Source organism: Aotus nancymaae, unplaced genomic scaffold, assembly GCF_030222135.1.
Source record: "Aotus nancymaae isolate 86718 unplaced genomic scaffold, 86718_ANA_hifiasm-v0.15.2.pri h1tg000003l, whole genome shotgun sequence".
NCBI lineage: Eukaryota > Metazoa > Chordata > Mammalia > Primates > Aotidae > Aotus > Aotus nancymaae.
In genome coordinates, this window is record NW_026988414.1 from 18,717,676 (window position 1) to 18,740,163 (window position 22,488).

The 22,488-nt window shown below is 47.9% G+C and overlaps 2 protein-coding genes across 5 annotated transcripts in view; one reads left to right on the plus strand and one right to left on the minus strand.

Annotated features, from left to right (window-relative positions):
• Positions 1–4,714, plus strand: part of FKBP15 (FKBP prolyl isomerase family member 15) — a 56,627-nt gene extending 51,913 nt beyond the window's left edge. The window contains exons 26-28 of the mRNA XM_012461853.3: positions 509–1,230; positions 1,814–1,910; positions 4,063–4,714. Of these exons, the coding sequence (XP_012317276.2) occupies positions 509–1,230; positions 1,814–1,910; positions 4,063–4,140 (897 nt within the window). The 3' untranslated portion in view covers positions 4,141–4,714. The remainder of the gene's footprint in view (positions 1–508; positions 1,231–1,813; positions 1,911–4,062) is intronic.
• Positions 4,715–6,401: 1,687 nt separating this feature from the next.
• On the minus strand, positions 6,402–20,380 carry SLC31A2 (solute carrier family 31 member 2). 4 transcript variants are annotated; one of them, XM_064378871.1, is made up of 5 exons: positions 20,293–20,380; positions 12,458–12,524; positions 9,125–9,314; positions 7,609–7,780; positions 6,402–7,498 (listed from the first exon to the last, which is right to left on the minus strand). In XM_064378871.1, exons 1-4 carry the CDS (start codon positions 20,296–20,298, stop codon positions 7,612–7,614), a joined length of 432 nt encoding a protein of 143 aa, XP_064234941.1. In that variant the 5' UTR covers positions 20,299–20,380; the 3' UTR covers positions 6,402–7,498; positions 7,609–7,611. The 4 variants fall into 4 exon arrangements, with proteins under 4 accessions (XP_064234941.1, XP_012317278.2, XP_064234947.1 ...); XM_012461855.2 differs by lacking the exons at positions 12,458–12,524; positions 20,293–20,380 and having other exon boundaries at positions 9,125–12,447; XM_064378877.1 differs by lacking the exons at positions 7,609–7,780; positions 12,458–12,524; positions 20,293–20,380 and having other exon boundaries at positions 9,125–12,447.
• Between the last annotated feature and the right edge of the window lie 2,108 nt (positions 20,381–22,488).

The following is a 22,488-nucleotide window of genomic DNA, read 5'->3' on the forward strand; positions in this document are numbered from 1 at the left end:
GCCTTCTAAGGGATCATTAATAAAAAATTGTTCAAGGATGGCACGGTGGCTCATGCTTGTAATCCCAGCACTTTGGGAGGCCAAGGTGGGAGGACTGCTTGAGACCAGGAGTTCAAGACCAGCTTGAGCAACATAATGAGACTTTGTCTCTACTAAAAATAAAAATTAAAAAATTAGCTGGGTTGGCATGTGCTTGCAGTCCCAGCTCACTTAGGAGGCTGAGGCAGGAGGATCACTTGAACCCATGAGTTCAAGACTGCAGTGAGCCATGATTGCCCCCCACTGCCCTCCAGCCCGGAGCGAGACCCTGTCTCCAAAGGCAAAAAAAAATTATTCAGGACCGTTCTTCAGTAATTAGGATGCCTGGAGTGACTTGACAGATATGGTCAGCCTCTTTTAACAGGAAAGAAGCAAAGTCATTTAAACTAGATGGCCAGTAGTGTTAAAAGAATTAGGAGTGGCTACTGTGTTCCTTTTAGTGACCATCTCCTCTTTGACTTTTGAACAGATGGTGACTCTTCAGCTGTTAAACCAACAGGAGCGAGAGAAGGAAGAGAGCAGCAGTGAAGAAGAAGAAAAAGCAGAAGAGCAGCCACGGAGACCTTCCCAGCAGCAGTCAGCCTCAGCCAGTTCTAGGCAGCCTGGAGCACCCCTGAACAGGGAGAGGCCAGAGTCCCCCATGGTGCCTTTAGAGCAGGTGGTCGAGGAAGCTGTCCCGTTGCCTCCTCAGGCCCTCACCACTTCCCAGGATGATGTACACAGAAGGAAAGGGGACTCAGAAGCAGAGGCACTCTCAGAGATAAAAGATGGTTCCCTTCCACCCGAACAGCCTTGCATCCCATCCCACAGAGTTCCGGGGCCCCCAGCCTCAATTCCACCTGAGCCCCCAGGCCCTGTTACCATGGACTTTGAGTGTGAGGAGACACTTGCTGCCAGCCCGATGGCAGCCAAGCCCGACAGCCCATCAGGAAAGGTCTGTGTCAGGGAAGTAGCACCAGAGGGCCCACTGCAAGAAAGCTCCACAAGACTGTCCTTGACTTCAGACCCCAAGAAGGGGGACCCACTGGCCTTAGGGCCTGAAAGCCTAGGAGAGCCTCAGCCTCCAGAGCTCAAGAAAGATGATGATGTCACTAGCTCCGCCGGTCCCCCTGAGGAGCTGTCGAGCACAGAGGCAGGTTCCACAGTTGCAGGAGCAGCCCTCAGACCCAGCCATCATTCCCAGCGTTCCAGGTATGTTCCTCTGAGCACTGCTTCAGGGACAGGGTGACTATCTGTGGTGAGTGTCTCTGTTTTTTCCAGAGTCTCTGTTCATCCCTCAGAGACTAATTTACTCATGTATTCATTCATTCATTGATGTATTAATTCAACAACACCTACCATGTACAAGGCTCTGTGGTGGGCACTGGATAGTGTGGTAGGCAAGGCAGGTTTGGTTCTTGAGTTTAAGGAGCTGACAGTCAGGTGGAGAAAACAAATACTTATATATTGTAAAAATATGGTAAGTGCTTTTAAAAAAGAAACAGGGTGTTATTCTAAAGGAGTTGTTCCACTTTTGATAGGGTGGCTAGGGATGGATTCTGAGAAGGTAAAATTGAAAAGATTACTCTGGCTGTAGGTTCTGGAGGGGGCCAACCACACTAGGAGGCCACCGTAGGGCGTGGGAAGAGATAGTGGCAGCGGAGGTGGGAGGAATTCCTGAGCAGCCACCAACACTGTTGAATTCTTACCCAAGGGCCTGTGGCCCTTATAGGTGGTGGGTACTGTGACCTGGAGCAGGAACAACAACATTTTCTATGATTTGATTTTCCTTCAGTCTCTCTGGGGATGAAGAGGATGAACTTTTTAAAGGGGCAACTCTGAAAGTTCTGAGGCCCAAAGCACAGCCTGAGGAGGAGGATGAAGACGAGGTGGTAAGGAAATCCCAGGCACTGCCAAGTCCTCAGACAGCCTCCTGGGGGCTCTTCCCCACGGGCTCTGAGAAGAGAAATGGAGTCTGTTGGTGGCCCACTCCCTGGACTCTGTGTGCAGGGCCCTGTGGGAGCAGGCTTAGGGCTGGGCTGGGAGGGCGCAGCTCTGTAAGCAGAGTGGGGACGGTCACATACTGCTTTACTTTTGAGAAAGAATCATAGTCTCTGTCCATGCAGGAATTATTCCCCTGAGAGGAAGAAAGTTGGGCTGCCTAGTCCTACATTGGAATGCTGAAGCCTTAGGCTTCCCCAAATCTGCTAGGATGTTGTTTATATTTTAGAATTGGAAAGGACTTTGAAGATCATCTTGCCTGGCATCCTTATTCATAGATAAGGAACCTGAGGCTCAAAAGGATGATTTACCTGAAGCCACAGAGTGAGTTAGCGGCAAAGCTAGGACTAACCCCCAGGCTCCTATAAAGACCACCTGCTCCTGAGCATTTTCCACTTAGCCTGCTTTCCTGCTGCCTTGTTTTATCATCACAATATCCCTGGGAACAAAATGGGTTCAGTACTAATAGCATAGCTTCATTAAACAGAGAACAAGAGTGAAGGCCAGGAAAGGAGGGTATCCACAGGGACTGAAATAGAACCCTGGTTCTCACACCTGCTGTTCCCCATTGTGCTAGGTTACAACCGTTCTGGCTGTCACTACACCATTTTGACTGCTCTGAAATGCAGCAGAGAGCTGTGATGGATCTGTGATCCAGCTTGTATGTACCAGAGCCCTTCCCTCTTGCCTGTGTTTCTTTGAGGGAATGTACCAGTTCCTTCCATTAGCCTTTCTTCCCAAGAATTAAATTTCCGTTTGAGAATCAGAATACCAATCCTGCCCTAAAAAAGGAAAAAAGAGGGGAAAATACCAGTTGAGTATATTCTAAGTGACTGCCCTAAATGTTGTTGGAAGTTTTTAATTAGTATATTCTTGGTATTAGTACCAACACCATCAACTTAACATGTATTTCTTGGGTACTCTGAAAATGACTTCACAAACGGTCTCATTTTATCTTCTACTAATCCAATGAGGTAGATACTTTATCCCATTTTATAGATCAGAGGGCTGAGGCTCAGGAAGATTAATAATTTAACTAAGCTTATATAGCCGGTAAATGTAGGGCCAGAACTTTAACCAGGACAAAACAGAAGCTGTGAGCCACACTTGAAAATCCTATACTGTCTATACTGTGAGAGTTAGAGATCACTTCACTGATGTCTGAAGTACGAGGTCTGGTTAATTGGTAGTGACATGGGATTAGCCCAGAGACCTGTGTACACACCATGCTGCTTTGCCTGGCCCTGTGAAGGTGGATCCTGGTTGGCAGTAGCTCACTAGAGCAAAGAATGACTTAGTGGAGACTATTCAGTTCGTGCCTGTCTCTAGCATCAGTCCCTGCTACCCACGTAGGTCTTGTTCCCTTGCCAGGAGAAAAGAAAGTCCAGGACCTCAAGTTGTGAAAAAAGTGGGTCTCTCATGGCCCATCAGTCCCTTTCACCCCCCCACTACCTAGCTGGAAGGAGCTAGAGGTGTGGGAGGCTGTGGTTCTGTGTTCTTCACCTCTTGGGATTCTCCACTTGGCCAAGCCTCCAAATTAAACGCTTTTTCAAATGATGGGATCACACCCAGAGCCAGTCAGGCCACCTTAGGCCACAACAACAGTGTTTTCTCATATGTGGTTGTCTTCTTTTCAGCCTCCCTTCTTCCCACATCCTCTTGCTCTCTCAGGGCTGCTCTGCTTCTGGTTCTTTCTCCCACTCCAGTGTTTCCTCTTTGACCCTTCTTTCTCCACACAAAATGTGTAAGTTACTGCATGAGAGGAGAACCTGTCAAATCAATACATGTGCTTCACAAATAAATGATGAGATTAGCCAAACAAAGTTGGTCTTTTGTCTCTGTTGGAAGATTGCCTCCCTTCTCTGCCTGCTTGTCTCAGTTATCTGGAAGCCTAGGTTTGCTGGTCTCAGAGTTGGCCCTGTCAGTACAACCTCCTTTCCATCTTAGAGCTGGGAACAGAAATTGGATTGCTTCCACTCACAGGTGGAAAGTCCAGTGGTGCAGGGACAAGTGAGGACTGACTACTGTTTCCTGTTTTATCAGAGCATGAAGGGACGCCCGCCCCCAACACCCCTTTTTGGAGATGATGATGATGACGATGACATTGACTGGCTGGGATGAAGACCCAGGAAACTGGTGCAATGGTTTCTCTGCAACCCTTCCCTAAGCATGATTTTGCACAGCCAACCCTGGGTCTAGGCGAGCCACAGGGTGAGGTCAAGGTGAGCATTCTGGGAACAATAGTTCGGGCTCAGAAGGTGACTTAGCCACCTTCTGAGCCCCACCCCTGCCTGGCCTGGTGAAGAGGATCATAACCCTGTCTTCAAAAACACTGGGTTTTCAGCAGCAAGTTGGAAGAAGGACTGGTAGGTTCCCCTCCAGCCAGTCAGTCACCTGCAAGAGTCCTGTCCTCTGCCAAACTGTTTAACCTCTTCATTAACTCTCAGACTGACCTGGGAGCCCTCCTGTACCTGAATCCATTGCTCAACTCTGCCCCAGCAACAAGACAAGTCACTTGGGCTGAGGTCTCCCTGGTAGAAGAACCAAGGGAGATTATACCATCTAAATCCTGGTGCAGTTAACAGTCTGGCCTGTAGTCCTGGGACATGTATCTTTATCTCTGCCTTAAATCTGATACAAGAGGTCAAAGACTATTTGAAAATAAAACTAAAATAAATGTCTATAATGAAACTTGGCTCAAGCCCTTGGAGGGAAATTGAGTTTGGTTCCAAGGGCTGTCTACTCCTTTATGGGAATCGAAGGGTAGGAGTCATAACAGATCTGGGTCAGTTAACAGGCACAGAACATTATGACATATTACTCCCTTTGGTACCTAACCCTGGAACTTTTCACCTTTCAAAGAAAGTCACCACTCTGTAGTCCTAGTCCATCCCTGGGGCATGATGGTTCTCTGAGGACCAGTCCAGTCATCCTGTTGCTCCCGCAGGCTTAGTCCTACTGTCTAGGAAGCCATGCAGAGAAGGTGGGAGGGTCCCTTCTTTCCATTGTTCATGGCACCTGAGGGATTCTTTACTATGAGAGCAGCTTCCATTCCCTTAGAACTCATGGGACCAGGTCTAATGCAGAGAACAGTAGTGAGAAAATATTTGTGGTCATTTTCTCGATTCCAGGATCTTCCAAAGACCATGCAACCAGTCTTCAAAAAAACAGAGTAATTTTAATAAAAATATTCCTTGATTTTAAATGTTTATGAGCTAGGACTCAAATTCCATTTCATCTGGCCTGGCATCATCCTTGCAGGCTTTGGGTATGTCTCCTATGTGTGGGCCTGGGAGGCAATGAGAACTAATTATTTATTTGTTGCTTAACAAAAGGCAGTGCTGTGTGGCACTTTACACAGACTGGCTTATCTCCAGCAACCATTGCAGAAGACGGTGTTATCCCCATTTTACAGAGGAGAAAACTGAGACTTAGAGAGGTAAAGTAACTTGTCCAAAGTTACATAGCTAAGAAGCCTAAGAACAAGAATTCAAATCCTGGCCATCTGATTCCAGAGCCTGTGCTCTTGGCCAGCACAGCAGTGTTCCCTGCCTTACCATCACTGTTTTGGGGAAAGGCATCATGTTGGCCAGGCTGGTCTCAAACTCCTGGCCTCAAGTGATCCTCCTGCCTTGGCCTCCTAAAGTGCCAGGATTACAGGCATGAGCCACCACGCCTGGCTCTAAAGCATAGAATCTTTTTAAAAAAAAATTAAGTCCTCTATACTATAAAAACCACAAGTGTCTAACTGCTTTTAAAGAGACTGTCAAACTGAAGAGGTTGCCAATCATCCATGGAGATGCCAATCTCCACAGTACCACAGGGGAGGGAGTATTAATTTAAGAGATGGACTGTTGATGCTCCATCAGTGAGAACACATCTGCTGTACAAAATCTTCAACCTACTGAGATTCCGGGCAGCTTCCCAATTCCCTGCAAACATGGGGGATACCCTGATGAATCCTAAGGGTGTGACATACTCTACTCTCTAGGGCAGTTATTTCTTATTGTAAATTAACTAGTGGCTATTATATTTTCTTCTGCCTGCAGGGAGAGAAGACGCTAAACAATTGTGCTAACATAGGTGTTTATAGTCCATGTGACAGCTACTTTTCTTACAGCAGGTACCCAATTAATGCTTGTTCTATGAATGAAGAATGACTTGCCTAAGTTGGCATTCTGGGGTGTCGACCTGGGTGCAGCATTTCAGGGCTGGGTTTCCCTGAGCAGAGTTGTCTTTGTAGCAGATGGATGGACCCTGTCCTCAGATAGCCTTATAAAGAGCACTACCAGCTCCACTCAGCTTAGCCCCACTCGGCTCCTGCAGTTGTTATAAGGGTTCATGTGCTTTCTGATGGAATGAAGAGAACAGAAAAACAGTCATAGACTATTTAAACATATATATTTACTAAAATGTATTTGTTTTTAATTCCCAAAGCTTACAACCATCTTTTCATCTAGTCTGTGAGGTATAGTATACAGCAGTGATTTTCTCTCTTTTTTATAAAGTGAAGACGTTCAACTATCCAGAGAGTCCCATCTAACTTGAAAACTGTAATGGCTTTGGTTGGATTGCATCTTCAGTCAGTACCCTGCCATGGCTTAATCAGTATTTTAAGTGAATGAATCATGTTTCCCCACCAGATCATTACGAGTAAGCAGTAAGTATAAATAGAGAACATTAAGTATTGAACATTATTAAATGCAGTTTTTTGTTCTGCATAGAAGAAAGATGAGGATAAAGGAGGGCATTAAGGCCATGAAGAGTTTTCCAGACAGCCAAGGCCATCAGATGATTCTTCCTGCAGGCAGTGCCTTCTGGTAGAAGGAGCTCAGTCTATCAATCAGAGAATTAACCAGGAGCCTGAAAGCAGTCCTGTGTTTCTGCCTTTAATCAGCTGTCACTTATTCTCCCCACAAGAAAGGGAAACAGGTCTCAGCATGCTGCCATCCATCATGAATAAAATGAAATCATTTCATTAAAATTTTTTATATGAATGTGCAAAATTGCCAACTAGAAGTTTAATGGGAAAAATAAAAAATCTTAGTCTGTCATCATGATCCACAGAAGAGATGATCTTCATGTATTCCAAAGGCAGAAAGGTGAGAAAAAGGATCTAGCTTGGTCTCTGTCCCTCAAAGACAGAAGAGGTTGGGGAGTCCAATGGATGACACTCCTGTAGATAAGGCACAAAGCAGGAGAGCTGAGGGTGTCCAGGTTCCATGCCCTACATCGCCAAGAACCCTTCTCCCTGCCTTGAAATCTTTGGAAATTCCTGGTTTGAGTCACAGAAATGCATTGTCCTGGGCTCAGCAACCCTGCCACCCCTGTTCTTGCCATTCTCCCTTTGGTCACAGCAGCCGTCTTAAGACACAAGACCAGGCCTGGGCCCTATGCAGACTGGCTGAGAAGAAGGTTGCTGCAATGGCGTCCGAACTCCAGGGAGCAAGTGCTGGCTTCAGCTCAACATTTCCAGGGTCTGCGAACAAGGGGGAGGAACAGCCATCAGAAGAAAGGGCCACTGGAAGTACAGTGTCTGGAAGAGGGAGCCCCATGTCCCTCCAGCCTCAGTGCCTACACATTCCTCACCAGCTAAGCCATGCTGAGAAGTGGGTAAGCTAGGTAGTAGCCCACAGCAGAGCCCAGGACCACACCAAGGAAAATCCAGGTGTTGTAGGACATTACGGCCAGCATGATGAAGTAGCCGATGACCACCTGGATGACATGGATTAGAGACTGGCCAAAGTGACACAAATACCACCTAGATAAAAAGGAGAATCAGGTTAATGCTGGTAATGAGCTAGAAGCTGGGAGTTGATATCAGGGAGTAGAAAGCTGTTGAGTTATGTGACCAGATTATTTATAACTTGTATGCTTAACCTAGGAGAGATTTCTTTCTGCCCCCAACCCCCACCGCCAGAAAGAACTCAAGAGATTTCTTTTTAAAGAGATATATCTTCACTACATTTGGTTCTGAGCTTCCTGGCATCCTAGGCGAAGGGGAAAATGATGGGATATATAATCTATCTATCTTCCTGACAAGGAACAAGAGATAATCATCAGTAAGGCATATTTTCCCCCTGAATTTACTTTGGGAGGCAATATGACAATGGAAAGAAAAAGCATGGACAGTTGGGCACGGTGGCTCACACCTGTAATCCCAGCACTTTGGGAGGAGGCCGAGGTGGGAAGATCATGAAGTCAGGAAGTCAAGACCATCCTGGCCAACATGGTGAAACCTTGCCTCTACTAAAAGTACAAAAAAAAAATTAGCTGAGCCTGGTGGTGCGTGCCTATAATCCCAGCTACTTGGGAGGCTGAGGCAGGAGAATCGCTTGAACCTGGGAGGCAGAGGTTACAGTGAGCTGAGATTGTGCCACTGCACTCCAGCCTGGTGACAGAGCTAGACTCTTGTCTCAAAAAAAAAGGAAGAAAAAGCATGGACTTAGGTGACATATCAGTTCCTACCTCTGCTACATACTGAAAGTGGACTAGACAAGTGTCTTAACTACTCTGAACTTAAGATTCCTTATCAGTAAAACAGGAATAAGAATACCTCCCTTGCAATGCAGTTGTGAAGATCTGAGGTGCTCATGTAGCGTGGCTAGTGATGGAGCAGGCAGGCTTATTAAGCACAGGCGAGGCTGCGGCTGGACAGAGGCAGAACAGGGACCCTAAATGGTTGCCTGATTCGAGTGGGACGGGAGGAGAAGCGAGCTTATTTTCCTCTTCCCACCAAGTGGAATATATTGCTTCAGGACAGCTGCAGATCCCCTCCCAGATATGGAAGCCTAGCCACCCATGGAACTGGTGAGATTTGGGGGCAGGTGGGTGGCCATCCCTGTTGCTAGGTAGGGGCCCGCATCTGAAGATCACAGTTCCCTAAAGAAAGCCTCTGAGAGGCTGTTCACAGAGTGCTTTCACCTGGGCATCAGGAGACACGAGCTCTAGTTCACTTGACTATGTGTAGCCCCTTTGGCGAGTCGTGGTCCTTACCTGGGCCTCACTGTCCTCTCTCTGAAGTGGGGCTAATGCTGTCTGGGCCAGCCTATCTCTCAGGGTGAATGTGAGGCCTCTAACCCTTTCCCATACCCACTGCCCATACCTGTGGTGGGTTCTGCTGACAGGGGATGAATCTGAGCCTGCAGACTCCCCATCTGTCTCTGCGATAGCCTGCTGGCTGATGGAGGTGGGCAGGTTCACCAGCACCTGGTGGAGCAGCTTGGCTTTGCCAACCTTGATGCCTTCATATAGTACAGCCAGAAGCAGGACCACCAACACCGAAAGGGCCATGCCTGTCAAAGGAGGCAGAGTTGTGGAGACCTGGCCAGGCCGGCACTGTTTCCCTTCCAGCACCTCCACCCGGACCATGGAATCCACTCCATCCACCTTTCTCCTGCATCTTCTTCCCCACCCTTGCTGAGCTCCAAATTTCACTATCTTCATCTTCACCAGACCTTTCTTAGTAGGATTGGCCTACTGGAGTGTGGCTCTGAGATCAGGAAGAGAAGCTGCCTGAAAAAGCCAGGGGCTGAGGGGGAAGAAGCCTCGTGCCATCACCCCAGCCACTCCCCCTACAGGCTGCACAAATCTGTCGTGACTTCTTGTTAAGGACTGAGTACTGCAAGGTCCTATTTATATGTAAGTATGCAAAAAAAGTCTGGAAGGAAAGATAAATAGCAGAAGAGTAATAGTTACCTCAGCAAAGTAGGATAAAGGTGGTTTGTATGTCCTTGCCTAACTTTCTAAGGTTTCTTTTATACATATTACCTTTATAATAGGGAAAAACCCAGTAAGTTATTTTGCAGAAAATATCAAGTGCTTATTAGAGCTGCTATGTAAAATTAACTGCCAATTACTACTTCCATTTCACTAAGAGGGATAATAAGTGGTCCAGCTAAAGTATTTTATTGGACTCTACGACATAATAAGAAATATATATCCTGTTTCTGCCCTGGTTTCCAGGCACACGACTTCTAGAACCCTTGGAAACTCTGAAGTGTTGTCTTTTTATATACTAATGAGATGACTGATGGCTGGGGCTCCTGGATGGGCTCTGGATGGGGCTGGTTGCCAGGGGAGCCAACCTTGTGCTTGGACGTTGGCACTTTCAGCCCCACTCCCTACCTCTGGGAGGAGAGAGGGACTGAAGGTTGAATTGATCACCAGTGGCCAATGATGTAAAAAACCATGCCTCTATATGAGGAAGACTCCATAAAAACCCAAAAAGATGCAGTTAGATAGAAGGAATAAGCTCTTGCATTCAATAATACAGTAGGGAAATTATAATTAACTGTAATTTATTATATATTTCAAAGCAGAATTATAATATTCCCAACACAAAGATAAATGTTTGAGGTGATAGACACCCCAGTTACCCTGATTTGATCATTATACATTATAAATAGGTATCAAAATATCACATGTACCCCCAAAACATGTACAAATATTATATATGAATAATTTCTTTAAAAGGACAGGATTTGAAAAGCTTCTAGTTGCTGAACACCTGAGGGTACCTGGAAGGTGGCAAGCCCAGAGAGGGCCTGAAGGCTCTGAACTCCTTCCTACATACCTTGCCCCATGTATCTTTTCCACCCTGCTATTCATTGTACTTTTTTATTTTTTTGAGATGGAGTCTCGCTCTGTTGCCCAGGCTGGAGTGCAGAAGCACGATCTCTGCTCACCGCAACCCCTGCCTCCTGGGTTCAAGTGATTCTCTTGCCTCAGCCTCCCAAGTAGCTGGGATTACAGGCACCTACCACCACACCTGCCTAATTTTGTTTTGTAATTTTAGTAGAGACAGGGGTTTTACCATGTTGGTCAGGCTGGTCTTGAACTCCTAACCTCAGGTGATCCACTTGCCTCGGCCTCCCAAAGTGCTGGGATTACAGGTGTGAGCCACCACACCTGGCCCATTTTTACTCTTTTTAACAAATGGGTAAACACAAGTAAAGTGTTTCCCTGAGTTTTATGAACCATTCTAGCAAATAATTGACCCCAACGAAGGTGTTATGGGAACTCTGATGTACAGAGTTCTCTGATGCCCAGAAGTACGGGAGAAAACCTGGGACTTGCGATTGGTGCCTGAAGTAGGGGGCAGTCTTGTGGGACTGTGCCCTTAACCTGTGGGATCTGCACTAACTCTGGTCAGATTTGAATTGAGTTGTAGGACACCTAGCTGGGTATTAGAAAATTGGTCACTGGGGAAAGCCTACACATCTGGTCACAGAAGTGTGTTGAATGTAAGAGAAGGAAAAACAGAAATTAGCTGGGCGTTGTGGTGCACGCGTGTAATCCCAGCTACTCGGGAGACTGAAGCAAGAGGATTGCTTGAACCTGGGAGGTGGAGATTGCAGTGAGCCAAGATCGTGCCACTGCACTCCAGCCTGAGTGACAGAGACTCCATCTCAAAAAAAAAAAAAAATAGAAAAAGAAAAATCAGTTTTCTTCCCACCCCAGTCTCCCTACACCCCAATTCTCTTCCTCAGAGCAACCTCTTTTACTCAATATATATATCAGCTTCTGTTTGTCCAAATGACAGCGTCCTATCTACGCAGACTCTTCTGCATTTGACTTCATCATCCAGTTGTACCTCAGTTCACTTCCCCAGTGGCTTCATCATATCTGTGATAGATTATATTTTCCAAAGACAGCCACTCCAATATACCCCACCCCACGTGTGAGGAACTCTTCAAAATGACCCTACTTCCAGCCGCTGTCTGACTATACTGCATGAGAGACCTTCAGTGAGCACCACTCAGCTGGGTCCAGGCAACTCACAGAACCTTGAGAGAGAATGATAAAATGACTTGTTTCAAGCCACTGTTTATCAGCAATAGATAACAAGAAAGAGTAACCCATTGTAAGGATGACCATAATTTATTTAATCTGCACCTGCAATAATGAGCATTTGGGCTATTTCCAGTCTGTTTTTAAGATGCAGTTATTTAAGTTGAAAAATAACTTCTTCATGAATTAGTGCCAGACTCTGCCTTTTCAAGTCAAAGGAATATTTGTCCCTTTCAAACTGGTGTTTCATCTCCAGCATCTGCTGTGGGCTTCTGAAGTGGTGCAGAAAAATGAACGCAGGATTCGAGAGGTGGCAGGTAGCACCAGGAGGCCTTGATCTAATTGTGGCTCTGAAGCATACTTACTGTGTGACCCTGCATGAGTCTCTTCCTGTCTCTGGGCTTTAGTTTCTTCCCCTGTAACAGAGGGAAAAGCTGCCTCCCTGCCTCTCTCGGCCTTTGTGAGGATCAGTAGGATAATGGAGCCCTTCGTGACCTGAAGGGGAGTCGTTGCAAATGGAATTATAAAAGCAAAGTTCCTGCTCAGTGTTTATGCCAGAGGAGTCGGCCTCACTTAACTGCCCACAGAGAATCAAGAGAACCCAGATTCTCCATTGCCTAGTGCTACAGAGCTCCCCAATTCTTACCAGCAGGACTGTGGACACTCCAGAAATCAAACAGAAGCACCACTGTATCTGAGAAGATGAAATGCATCTGAAAAAGAAGGAAATCTGCATCATAGGGGTTTGGGACAGGGGAAGTCACGGTCTCTAATGCTCTCCAGCAGCCTTCTCTGGGAGCACAGAAAAATGGAGTCACTGGAAGTGCTGGAGGGTCATCAGAAGTCATCAGGACCAACTGAGGCCATAAGGAGCTGAGACTTGCCCAGGAGGGTCAGCAGCAGAGCTGTAATTGAGCTGGGCCTGCTCCACATGAAAGCAGAGGTGTGGGCCAGGCACAGTGGCTCAGGCCTATAATCGCAGCACTTTGGGAGGCCGAGGTGGGTGGATTGTCTGAAGTTAGGAGTTCGAGACCAGCCTGGGCAACATGGTGAAACCTCATCTCTACTAAAATACAAAAATTAGCCGGGCGTGACGGTGTGCACCTATAATCCCAGCTACTTGGGAGGCTGAGACAGGAGAATCGCTTGAAACTGGGAGGCAGAGGTTGCAGCGAGCCAAGATCACACCACTGCACTCTAGCCTGAGTAACAGAGCAAGACTCTATCTTAAAAAAAAAAAAAAGAAAAGAAAAGAAAATAGAGGTGTGGGAGTGCCCATCCTCACTGGGCACTGGCTTGGGATGTGACAGTGTCCTTAGACTATGTGAGAATGTCCCCTCCATGCATTCCAAGAGCAGCTGCCTCTTCTTACTCCCCAGGGTCCTAGCCATTCTGCTCTGGCTCCCATGTGATGGGAGCCTGGAATCCTCTTTGTCCTGCTGAGTCCAGATAGATCCCATGGTGTTTATCGTGGAGGGGCCCAGAGGCAGCTGTCTTCAATCTGTACTCCACATCTGTCCACTCATTCACTAAACGTTTGCCCCGTTCCCTGTTCATGTGCCCAGCATTATGGAGGTATGTTAATGTCTCTGACCTTGGTGAGTTCACAGCCTTACAGGAAAGACTGCAGGTAAAGCAGTGGCCGTGCAGTGCCCGTCAGATGCCTTTTCAAAGGGTGCTTGCTCCACCCCATGTTCAGAATGGCATCATGGCCTTTTTCTACATCATCTCATTTCAATGTCACAACAGTCCTCTGTGTGACAGGGGCAATTAGGTCCATTTGACAGGAAGGAAAACTATGGAAACTAGCCTTAGAGAAGTAATTTGCTGGTGGTCACAAAGCTAGTAAGTTGGCAGAGCTAGGATTCAAACCTGAGTCTAGCTGGATTCTAAAGCCCTGGACATTCCAGGACACTGTGCTTCCTCCCAGTCTCCAAGAGGGGAGGGTATGATGGGAGCCGGATGGCGAGTTTAAGCACCCACACCAGGCTTAATGACTGTTTGGAAAGACGAGGGCCCAACAGATCTATCAGTCAGTTCACCCTCTCAGGGAATGGAAGGCCCCCTCTGGTCCCCAGGTAAGCCCTCCTTAGCCAGCACAAGCAGTTCTGCAAACACTGTCAGTGCTTACCAGCTAAGGAGAGCCTGGCTGAGTTGTAATCAGCTAGCGGAAGCCTTTGCCTTCTAAGACAATAGCCAAATATTAGGATCCTTGAATGTCAGCACTAGAGGTATCCTCAGAGTTTTTAGTCCCATGGCTTTCAACTTTTCACCAGGGAACACTAGCCAATTTAAATCTTTCTTGTAATTCTATTATATAAAACACGGGGCGCTAGGTGAAGATGGGAGAGAAATCTGAGCTCTGCTGAAACTCAGTTTGAAAAATGCTGATCTGGCCCAACTTCAGTCCCTTTCCACCCCCTCTCATTTCCAGATGAGGAAAATGAGTACGAAGAAGGAGAGTGATTTGCCTGACTTCCTTAGAAGCGTGGTTACTGGCTGGGCGAGGTGGCTCATGCCTGTAATCCCAGCACTTTGGGAGGCTGAGGTTAGCAGATTATTTGAGGACAGGAGTTCAAGACCAGCATAGCCAACATGGTGAAACCCTGCCTCTACTAAAAATACAAAACTTAGCTGGGCGTGGTAATCCTAGCTACTGGTAATCCCAGCTACTTGGGAGGTTGAGGCAGGAGAATCACTTGAACCTGGGAGGCAGAGGTTGCAGTGAGCAGAGATTGTACCACTGCCCTCCAGCCGGAGTGAGAGAGAGAGAGACTCTGTCTCAGAAAAAAAAAAAAAAAAATCATGGTTGCTCTCAGTTTGTGTTCAAGGGAGGAAGATAAGGAGACTGTGGGTTCTCATGAAGGCTGTAGGGGCCATCAGTTCTCAGAGAAAAGGAGTTCAGACGGAGGCAAATATCAGTGGGGGGTGGAAGGATGGGCAGATTTGATTAGCTGCCATTTTGTCAGGAAGCTGTGCCATGTGGGTGTCCCGTGGCCTCCCGGAAACCAGAGCCACAAACTTCTGCTTGCAGCTGACAGCCCTAAACCGCAGGTCTTGCACGTTCTCACCGCCTCCAGTCCTCCCCTTCTCAATATTTAGGACCAAAGGAGATGGTAAAGAATAGTAGACTGAGTCTAGGATTTGGAACAAAACAGATTTGTTAACCAGGGCCTCTCTCTGGCCTCAGTTTCCTCCGAGGGGAGCTGGGAGAAAACCCTGCAAAGGTATCCATACACAGTGACACACAGAAAGGGCTCAATAACCCCAGTGCCTTTCCCTGATACATGTTAAAGCTGGAGGGGTGCTTCTCAGAAGTGTTCCATGGGAGAAGCACAGAATGCTAGGAGGTACTGGGAAAAATGGATTCTATGGTCAAGGGAGTTTGGGAGAGACTGGAATTGCTCAAAATAAGATTCAACAGCTTTCTGCACTGCCAGAAGCCTGTACCTAGAACTCTCTTCTCCCCTTTTTTTCTTGCTGAGTGCCCCTTGGGAGAGAATCTCATAGACTCTCCTCTAGGAAGTGCTAATCTAGAGCAACCCTCTTTTCTTATACTTGGGAGGGAAATGACACTTACTGATTATTCTGTGCCAGGCACTCTTCTAACAATATTACATGTCTTAACACACTTAATTTCAAGGGGGGATTATTCTTAGCTCCATTTCATAGATGAGACTACAAGGCAGAGAGAATTTAAGTAACTTGCCAAGTTGCTAGCTAGAATTTTGCCTGGGTGGGCTGGCTTCAGATTCTGTGCTCCTAACTGCTCTCAATGCAGCCTCTCAGGGCAGCACAGGAAGTCCAAGGGCAGTTGTGACATGCCCAGGGTCACACTGTCAGTTGGTGGCAGCATCACGACTGGATCCTGGGTCTTCTTACCAGGCCCTCATTTGGCAAGAGGAAAACAGATGCTACAACGCAAAGAAGAGCCCACTTTCTTGTGTAATACTAGACAGAGATGAGGGCTGCGCTGTCTTTCGGTTGTTTTAACATTTCAGGAAGATATGCAAACAGTAGAAGCAGCAAATATGGCCCATTTGGGACAAAATATGGGAAGAAATTGGGGAGAGGAAGGAATGTATGAGAAAAAGCCTCTGTGCAATTCTGATAATCATGCTTAGCCCCTCCAAGGATGTTCAGGCAGTAGCTGGCCCATATTTCCTGAGAAGGACAAACAGTGCACATGAAGTAAAGGAAACAAACAAGGACCAGTCTGGGGATGGGAGAGTAAGGCTAGAGCCCAGGAACGACAGTGGGATAACAGGATGAAAAGGCAAAGAGGAAGGGGTGGGAGGGAAGACACTGGAGCAGATCACAGGTGTGGATGATGATGCTGTTGTTGCCGAATCCGCAGAGGCAGAGTCAGCCCCAGGTGAGTCACTGGGAAACCTCAGGCCAGTCATGAGCTCCACACTGGCAAGTGGCTTAGTGTGGAGGGACAGCAGCAGCTGCTTAGACTCCAGGGCCTTATTAAAAGTGCAGATTCCTGGGCCTCCTCAGGCCCCTAAATTAGAGTCCAGGGGCAGAGCCACAGGAGGCAGGGAAGACATAGATTTTAACCAGCACCCTTTAGGAGATTCTGAGGCTCAGTGCACTTTGTTACAGCTTGAACAGAGTCAGCAAGGCTAGTGGGTAGGGACGCACTGCCTGGATCTGCCTCCCAGCTCCGCCAGGAACCAGCTGTGTGGCCTTAAGCTGCTGACACACAGAAAGCCCCCATGGACCTCAGTCTCCTGATCTGTAAAATGAGGATAGGCCTCTAGTAACCCTTTCCCTTGGTTTGGCCTCACTTTCTCAGGCTCCTGTTAACTTGGGGGCACACAAGCTGCCAACCTGAGCTCTATCTACTCTTTTCCTGAAACCTTGTAAAAGAAAAAAGTGGTAGCCTGGGCAGCATGGCAAAACCCTGTCTCTACAAAAAATGCAAAAATTAGCCAGGTGTGGTGGCATATGTCTGTAGTCCCAGCTACTTGGGAGGTGCTGAGGTGGGAGGATCACTTGAGTCCAGGACGTGGAGGTTGCAGTGAACCGAGATCATGCTGCTGCACTTCAGCCTGGGTAATAGAGAAAGACTGTCTCAAAAACAAAAACAAACAAACTGAGTGTGCCTGTGTTTCCGGGTTGGATAGGGCACTCCATCTATGCATCTCCTCTCAGACTTGGACACTGCAGCTTTGGGTTTGGTAGAGGCCTGGGAATAACCTGGCTGTTCTACTCCCTGCACTCAGCCAACATGCCTTTCAGTGCCAAAAGGGGTCTGACTTGTGTCACCAACCCCTGCTTGCGCCTACCAAGGGACTGAGCTCACTGGAGACCGTGGACAGAGAACGAAATGTGAAAGCATCTTATTGGAAAGAACAGCCACGCAGCTCCATGTCTTCTGGGGCCTGCATGTGCCTGCACCGTGTTCACCTTCCATTTATTATGCATCACTCCCATGATGTCTCTGCAAGTGTCTGCTATTACTAACCCCTTTCAATTAACATGGAAGACACAGAAAGGCCCACTTATCTCCCCACGGTCACTCAGCAATCAGGTACCCAGAGCCAGAGATCTTTCTGGAAAGCCTGTGCTGGTTCTCAAACCTTAATGTACAACAAGTACTCTGAGTGTTTCGGGGATAGGTGTTTGTAGGGGTCACACCTTGAGAAATCATAGGAACCGTGATGGTCTCCTGTCAACCAGTGGGGACTGGTCAAGTAAATTATATGACAGCCTCAAAATGGAAATCTAGGCAGTCACATCACAACATGATAAAAATCATGTTGAAGAGTTTAAAAATAAGAATAGCTTCACACCCCCCAAAAAAGCTGACACAGTACCAAAAAGAAAATAAAAAGTCATTTTGAGTCCTACTATTCAAAGATCTCTCCTGGTTTTTGTTTTGTTTTGTTTTGTTTGAGACAGAGTTTTGCTCTTGTTGCCCAGGCTGGAGTGCAATAGTGTGATCTCGCCTCACCGCAACCTCCGCCTCCTGGGTTCAAGCGATTCTCCTGCCTCAGCCTCCTGAGTAGCTACAGGCATGAGCCACCATGCCCAGCTAATTATTGTATTTTTAGTAGAGACGGGATTTCACCATGTTGCCCTGGTTGGTCTTGAACTCCTGACCTCGTGATATGCCCGCCTTGGCCTCCCAAAGTGCTAGGATTACAGGTGTGAGCCACCGGGCCCGGCTGGATCTCTCCTGTTAGGCTTTCAAAAACAACATTTGTTGACATAGCAAAATTTTCACACAAGATTGATATACGAAACCAAACAGGTAAGAACAATACTGTAAAACTCCATTTACACTAGAGATGCCCTCATTCATCCTCAGCAGAAGCCTCCAACACCATCTCTTCCAGGTGGAGGTAGGAGTGGTGCCCATCATCCCTTCTGTGAGTCCATTTGGTAAAGCAGATGGCATGAATGGAATGTCTCTAGTAGCTAATTAATCAGTCAGGGAATTTCCATAACTGGTTTCCTTCTATAATCCTTGGGCCTGCGCCAGTTATCTTAGGAGCCCAAAACAGCCCAGACATGTTTTGCCATAGACCTGAAGACCCACAGAACAGTAGAATAATTCGAAAGGCTTACTTTTGTTGTGCTAAGTCTGTGTAGACTCTGGAGATACAGAGATGAATGGGACAAGTCTTTGGCCCTTAGGGGGCTACCTGTCTATAAGAGGAGACAGATAAGTGAGCAGATCATTACAACAGGGTGTAGGTCAGAGAAAGGGAGGCACAGTAGAGGCCTCCTGGGGGTGCTGGGGACCAAGCCACCTTAGAGACATCTGCCCTGGCAAGATGTAAGAACAATACTGTAAAACTCCTTCTCTGAAGCCAGAGGAGGAGGCAGCTGGGAAGATGAACTGTATGGTGTGTTCAGAGCCGGAAATACCCACAGAGTCTGAAGCCCCAGAGGGACCAAGACTCACCTGTCACTCAACTCTCTACTCTTGCCTTCTTGCTAGAGGAAAAGATTGAAATCAGCACACACTGACTTGAGAGAAGCCACCCAGCTACGGTTTTTGATTACAGGGCTTTGGTCAGATACGCAAGGGGCAGGGCCCCAGTCTTGTTTTCCTACTTGGGATGAATCTTGGCCTCTGACAGTTTCGCTGATTTGTGCTTTTTTTCAGGGTGGGGCTGTGGTGAAGGAGGGAGCAATCCCTGCAACTTGTTTTCTTCTTCATTTTTTCATCTGGGGTTATTACACTTTGAGAAAAGCTTATTTGTAAACAAGGATTCAGAAGGAGATGAAGGTCCCAGTGCTAGGCTGACTGGCTGGGGGAATTTTGCAAGTGCTCCCCATCTATTTCCCTTTTTAGAGGACGGCTGATTATTTGACTAAACAGCCTATATAGACTTCTTTTTTTTCTTTTTTCTTTTTTTTTGAGATGGCGTCTCGTTCTGTCACCTAGGCTGGAGTGCGGGTGTGATCTCGGCTCACTGCAACCTCCACCTCAGGTGTTCAAGCGATTCTCCGCCCAAGTAGCTGAGCCTACAGGTGCACACCACCACGACCAGCTAATTTTTTGTATTTTTAGTAGAGATGGGGGTTTCACCATATTGGTCAGGCTGGTCTGGAACTCCTGACCTCAGGTGATCCTCCAGCCTTGGCCTCCCTAAGTGCTGGGATTACAGGAGTGAGCCACTGCCCCGGCATCTTTTTTGTTTTTTGTTTTGTTTGTTTGAGACAGCGTCTTACTCTGTTGCCCAGGCTCAAGTGCATGGCTCACTGCAGCCTGGAGCTTCTAGGCTCAAGCAATCCTCCTCATCCTCCCGCCTCAGTCTCCCGAGTAGCTAGGATTACAAGCACCTGCCACCACTTGTGGCTGATTTTTGTAGAGACAGGGTCTAGCAACATTGCCCAGGCTGGGCTTCCTGGACCTTAAATTCTATGACATTCTTCATGGGATGAAGAAAATGATACGACTTTTTCAAAGACGAAAGAGTCTTATAAGCTGTCATTCTCTGCAGCCCAGGTGAACCCTACCAAGAAAAACAGCTTGTCCGAAACACTATTTTCTGACTCAAAGTGTAGGGAAGCTGGAAAGTAGCTGGATCTGTTTTATTCCCTAAAGAATCAGGCTGCTAACTTGACAAGGACAGGGCCGGGGCCGGGGGTGTGCGCGCGGGGCTCTGGGCTGAGCTGCGCTGGGGCTTTCCCCTTCGTGGAAGCCTTATCCGTCTGCCTTCAGCCACCGCGCCCCCATTCTCAAGCCGCGCCACCACGGGCGCTCGGTAACTGCTAGCCTAGCCGGACTGGCTCCCAGCAGGAGGGACAAATAAGGAGGAAAACCCCCAAGGCCGGGCAAGCTGTACCTGCCGCACTCCCCCCAACCCTGTTCCGGCTGTTGGCAATACTGCCAATACACCCCTCACCAGCCCCGGGCCAGCGGCCGCGAGGATTCGGGGTGCCCAGGTGGCAGCTCCAGAAGACCCCGTCCCAGCCGCCCACCCGCGTCCCCTCCTCTCCGCAGCGCCTGGCACTTACCGCCATGGTGAGCGCGCGGGGCCGGCGCCAGGGCCGCGTCCGCTTCCTCGGGTCTCTCGCTCCGAATCAGTTCAGCTGCCTCAGCTGCTGCAGCTGCAGCCGCCGCCACCGCGATCGCGACCCGGGCCGCGCGGATCACATGGTCCGGGAGAGGCGGCGCGCGGGCGCCTGGGAGTTGTGGTCCCCACGCGTGCCCCACCCTGGCGGCCTCGGGCGCGCCCCCTGGCCGGGACCCACGCGCCGGGACCCACGCGCCGCGCCCCAGGTTCCCGAGGGCTGAGGCTTGGCGTTCCTGGAGTCGCAAGCGAGCAGGGCCACCTGCTGCCTTCTGTCTTGGCCCTGGCTCTTTGTCTTGGCGATTATGAGAATGTTTATTGCTCACGGTAATAAACTACCCCAAGGGTAACATATGTTGAGTTGAAAATGGAAAAGTCCGTGCTATGGACATAATAGTAACAAATTTGGAGTAAATTAAGTTAATTATGCTCCAGATTTTTAATGTAGTCATTATAAGATAATTATATTTTTCTTTTAAAAAAAAATTTCCAATCTGATAAGCCAAAAGGAATACACACATGTAATTTTGTTTTTCTTTGATTACTAGTGTGGTAAACTATGTTTCTTACTGCTACTTCCATTTCTGTGTATTGCCTGTTCATTTCACTGATGCAGTTTTTTGTTGGGGAGTTTCTTGTAGCATGAGGGATTTTAATGGTTGATTCTTAAGCATATTTAGAAACTCTTTGCCAATCAGACTATGAGAAAAGAGGCTCCTCAGAGAAACCTTACTAAGGACAGTATTAGCAGAAACCCTGAGCCTGGAGCTGACCTCAGTTCACATCCATAGCCATCAACTATTGGCTTTGGGACCGCAGGCAAATACTCTGAACCTCAGTTTTCTGGTCAGTAAAATGAAAATAATAATAAAACCTATGTCATAGGGGTATTGTAAGGATTAAATGAAAACATACATGTTAAATTCTCAGCATGTAACCTGGCAGTGGGAACTGGCTCAGTAAATGGTAGATTCCTCAAGGTCACACAGCTTTTAAGATCCTCAGTCTGAAAGCTAATGGGGTTGGGAGCAGTGAGGGACTGGAGCAGCTTCAGGGAGAGAACATGGTCCAAGGCGCTGTGATGGGGCTGCGGAGGGAGAGTTGCTGCTGTCGCGGTTTACTGGGCCGTGGGGAAGCACTGGGGAGAAGGGCTAAGGGTATCTCTGAAGCATCTGGGTTCCAAGAGCTGGGAGGGCTTTGGGTGTAGCTTTTCACCTCTCTGGGCCTTACATGGGAAGCAAGAGTAAGACGATCTGGCCTTCACATTAAGTGGGCTCTGCTGCACCCCACTCCCCCCACCTGCATTGAAGAATCTGCAGCACAGCTTTATTCATTTGACTGTTTCTGTTGGCTTTGTCACAATCTGATAACCTTTACACTTACTTCTAACTTCCTCATGGATGTTTTGGTTACGACACTTAGCCCAGAAGTCCTAAAATGCCCGATTTCTTTCTGTGCCACCAGAGACACCCCTCCCCTGTCCCCCAAGCAGAGAGCTTATTGCAAACCATGCGATCTTAGATCATAAGATCACAACACAGCCGCCCAAGCCTGGGTCCAGGGCAAGAGATTGTTTCCGGAATCTGTGTTTTGACAGCCCAGGCTGAACATGACCCTGCTCATCCTGGGTGGCTGAGAACAGGGAGGGTACTCCCCCCAGTTCCTGTTGCATGATTCCTCATTTCCAGGGAGCCAGGACTAGGCTGGTGCTCCTTTTCCCTGCTGGGGAAGTTCTCACTGCATCTAAATTCCAGCAGAGAGTCCTGAGGAAGACAGGGAACATCCAAGTGCCTCTGCCTGGTAGTCTGGACTCCCCATCCATCCTCCTCTTATGGTTCTGAAGCCTGTTGGGGCGTGGGAGGACATGGACCAGCCAGCCCACCTGGGTAGGAAGTAGGGGTCTATTAGTTTCTCATGGCTGCTATGACCAATGATCATAAGTGTAGTGGCTTAACACAACACATATTTATTCTCTTTCAATTCTGGGGATCAGAGGGATGAAGTCAGTTTCACTAGGGTGAAATCAAGGTATCAGCAGGGCTGCACTCCCTCCAGACACTCTATGAGAGAGCTAATTTTCTGTCCTTGTCCTTTCCAGCTTCTAGAGATGCATTCCTTGGCTGAGGTGGGAGGGGATTCC

What these genes read in the sequence shown, in the direction of transcription:
- SLC31A2 (XM_012461855.2), bottom strand. Translation starts at nt 9,465, where the DNA reads ATGAAGATAGTGAAATTTGGAGCTCAGCAAGGGTGGGGAAGAAGATGC. An exon ending in GTCAGCAGAACCCACCACAG is followed by an intron (nt 7,781 to 9,124) that starts GTATGGGCAGTG and finishes CTTTTTATCTAG; the next exon opens with GTGGTATTTGTGTCACTTTG.